This window comes from Anolis carolinensis, chromosome 6 (genome assembly GCF_035594765.1).
Source record: "Anolis carolinensis isolate JA03-04 chromosome 6, rAnoCar3.1.pri, whole genome shotgun sequence".
Taxonomy (NCBI): domain Eukaryota; kingdom Metazoa; phylum Chordata; class Lepidosauria; order Squamata; family Dactyloidae; genus Anolis; species Anolis carolinensis.
Window position 1 is genome coordinate 9,925,344 of NC_085846.1, and position 3,234 is coordinate 9,928,577.

The window sequence follows — 3,234 nt, forward strand, 5'->3', positions numbered from 1 at the left end:
TATTTCTCCCTCTTTTTCTCATTCTCTGTGTTATTTTTACAGGTAAAAAGAAGAAGAAAACCCGAGGGGACCATTTCAAGCTGCGTTTCCGGAAGAACTTCCAAGCTTTGCTGGAGGAGCAGGTACCCTTCAGGTTTCCCTTTCTGAGAAGTGGATGGGACAGAGCCAAGCTAAACAATAAATGGTGGGAAATCACTTTTGATTTTTATTGTAATAATAATAATAATAATAATAATAATAATAATAATAATAATAATAACTTTATTTTTATACCCCGCCCCATCTCCCCGAAGGGACTCGGGGCGGCTTACATGGGGCCTTGCCCGATAAAACAATCAAATATCAAAACACAGCAATAAAACAGTTATCCAATAAAAACATCAATTACAGTAAAAACAATAGTTAAAATCAACATAAAACATACAATATTAACACTGGAGACTAATTCATAGAACCCAGGCAACGTGCAACATGTGCCGAAATGGGCCGAAATGGGGAAGGTAATTTCACAGTTAAAATGGACAAAGTGCAATATAGCATTGGCAACACCTCAAGAATGGGGCTATTATAAAATGGGCAGATCGATCAGTCCAACACCAGATTAAGTATCAAAGGCCTTTTGAAAGAGCCAGGTTTTTAAGCTCCTACGGAAGGAGAGGAGGGTGGGGGCCTGCCTGATCTCTCTAGGAAGCGAGTTCCAAAGCCGGGGGGCCACGACGGAGAAGGCCCTCTCTCTCGTCCCCACCAACCGCGACTGCGAGGGTGGTGGGCGAGAGGAGGGCCTCCCCCGACGAGCGAAGAGAACGTGCGGGTTCGTAGGGGGAGATGCGGCCTCTAAGGTAGGTGGGTCCCAAACCGTTTAGGGCTTTGTAGGTGATAACCTGCACCTTGAATTGGGCCCGGAAAGTAAACGGCAGCCAAGTAAAAGGCTTGTATCCTTCTTTTTGGTTTGATTGGGAATTTCTGGAGATGCCAGGGTGGGTGATGGGAGCAAAACTGTTCTATCTTGCATAGGTTTCTAGCATTTGGGCAAAAGGGGTTCAAAACAAAAATTACCATATAGTATTTTTAAAGAATGTATAGAGCCTGGGGGTTGAATACATGTCCTGGTTTGTTTCAAGGGTAAAAAAAAAATAGACTGGGGTCACATTTAGCCCCTGGATCACATTTTTGTCACCTGTGTACTATAGAGTGGGGTCTAGAGCTCATAAAATAAGTGAACCTCCTATTGCTTAAACTTCCAGCAGAACCTGAATGTGAGCGAAGGACCCAACTATCTGACAGCGTGTGCCCCCCCTTCCAACCTCCCTCAGCGCCATTTTTGCACCGTCTGTGGCTTCCCATCGAACTACACCTGTGTTTCCTGCGGGGCTCGCTACTGCTGTGTCAAATGTTTGGGGACCCACCAGGAAACTCGGTAAGGCCTCTTGCCGTCTATGGAGATCAGGAATCACAAAGTTGGAAGAGACCCCAAGGCTATCCAGTCCAGCCCCCTGCCATGCAGGCACACACCTTCTAAGCCCTCCCAACAGATGGCCATTCAACCTCTGCTTAAAAATCTCCAGAGAAGGAGACTCTCAGACAGCATATTCCACTGCTTAAAACAGGCATGGGCAAACTTTGAGGCTGAAGTTTGCCCCATGCCTGGTATAACAGCTCTTACCATCAGGATGTTCTTCCTAACATTTCGGTAGAATCTCTTTTTCTGTAAGCAAACAAACAATGCATTTTTTTTGTTTTGAGCTATGGGCAACTGACCAAGAAAAGTGTGGCCAAAGGAAGTTAAAGTGTTTGTACCATTTGTGGGCTTTTCCCTCCCAGAGAGAGGCAAAAAGATCCTCACATGAATTTTGCATTTGTTAAAAATACAAATAAAACTGTGACTTAGATTTAATGAAAAAAGACAAGATAGACAGAAGGCCAATTGTTTTCTCCTGCAGGTAAAAACTCAAGATGGAACGACGGAAAGATATTGCAAGACAAAGAGCAATTTCAAGATTAGGATAGGGGTAATGAGAGGCTAACCGGGGGTGATGAAAGTTGTAGTACATACAGCATATCTCAAAGGCAACACAGGGGAAAAGTTTATTTGACATTTTTTCTCAACTGTAGTAGACCTGTTGCATCACTGGCATTTAGTCAGCATTCAACACTCGATGCACAGAGTTGAGTTTAGTGGGGATGAACAACAAAACTGCTGCTATAGACAGGGACACAATAGAGCAATGGATTCAAACTACAGGAAAAGAAATTCCACATCAACATTAGGAAAAGCTGTTTGATAGTGGAATGTCTGCCTTGGAGAGTGATGGAGACTTCTTCTCAGGAGGTTTTTAAGCAGAAGCTGAATGGCCATCTGTTGGGAGCTTTGATTGTATGTTCCTGTATGGCAAGGAGTTGGACTGGATGGCTCTTACGGTCTCTTCCAACTCCACAATTCTATGATTTTTTTATACTGGAGATGGGCAATTATGATCCTACGGGTGTTGGTGACTCACAGTTCCCATACTATGAGTCACCAATACTATGACCCCAGTATCCACTAGCGAATACTTTCCTGCCATTATGTAGAAGCAGGAAATGTGGGTAGACAAAACCACAGGTGGGCGTCTATACTGTATACTATATTTCCCCTTTTGGTTAATGTTGATCAGGGTTGATAATATTGTTCTCCTCCCCATTGCCTTTGGTTATGTTCTGAACTTTTTGCTCTCTCTTTCATGTAGATGCCTGAAGTGGACAGTTTGAGAATTTATTCTGAAGGTCTATAGGAATTATATGTGGAAGACGAAACCTACCGCTCACTTGGGCATGTCTTGGACTCAGAAGACTGGAATGTCAGGTTCTCAAAACCAGAAAGAACTCTTGTGGCTGATAGACATTTTTATCATTTGAGTAATAAATTACTTTTCTGAATTAATCTATGACTTGAGCCATTTTCTTATGTCTCCTGGACCTTGGTTTTGGTGGGCCTGGTGCCTTATAACCAGATTGCAAAGACTTCCTGGTGCAGACCAAGGAAATTTTACTCCTAAGTGACAGATGAAATTTAATGCCTTAGGTAGGGTTAGTGTTTTTCAGAATGCTTCTAAATCATCCTTCATTTAGCAGCTTACTGTAAAGCCTGAAACTTGTTTAACAAGTCCCAACAACAATAAATGAATTCCCTAAAACGTCTCACCCCTTGAAAAATTCAAATACGTAATTGTTTCCTCTACTTTTTATTTGCAGGAG

At 42.7% G+C, this 3,234-nt stretch overlaps 1 protein-coding gene across 2 annotated transcripts in view; it reads left to right on the plus strand.

Moving 5' to 3' along the window:
- The window catches only part of znhit1 (zinc finger HIT-type containing 1), a 6,121-nt gene extending 3,201 nt beyond the window's left edge, over positions 1–2,920 (plus strand). Inside the window, exons 3-5 of one of the 2 annotated variants that reach the window (XM_062958260.1) lie at positions 43–122; positions 1,248–1,417; positions 2,727–2,920. In XM_062958260.1, the coding sequence (XP_062814330.1) occupies positions 43–122; positions 1,248–1,417; positions 2,727–2,748 (272 nt within the window). In that variant the 3' untranslated portion in view covers positions 2,749–2,920. Of the gene's footprint in view, positions 1–42; positions 123–1,244; positions 1,418–2,726 lie in introns of both variants that reach the window. The other variant, XM_062958259.1, reaches the window with a different exon arrangement.
- Positions 2,921–3,234: the final 314 nt, after the last annotated feature.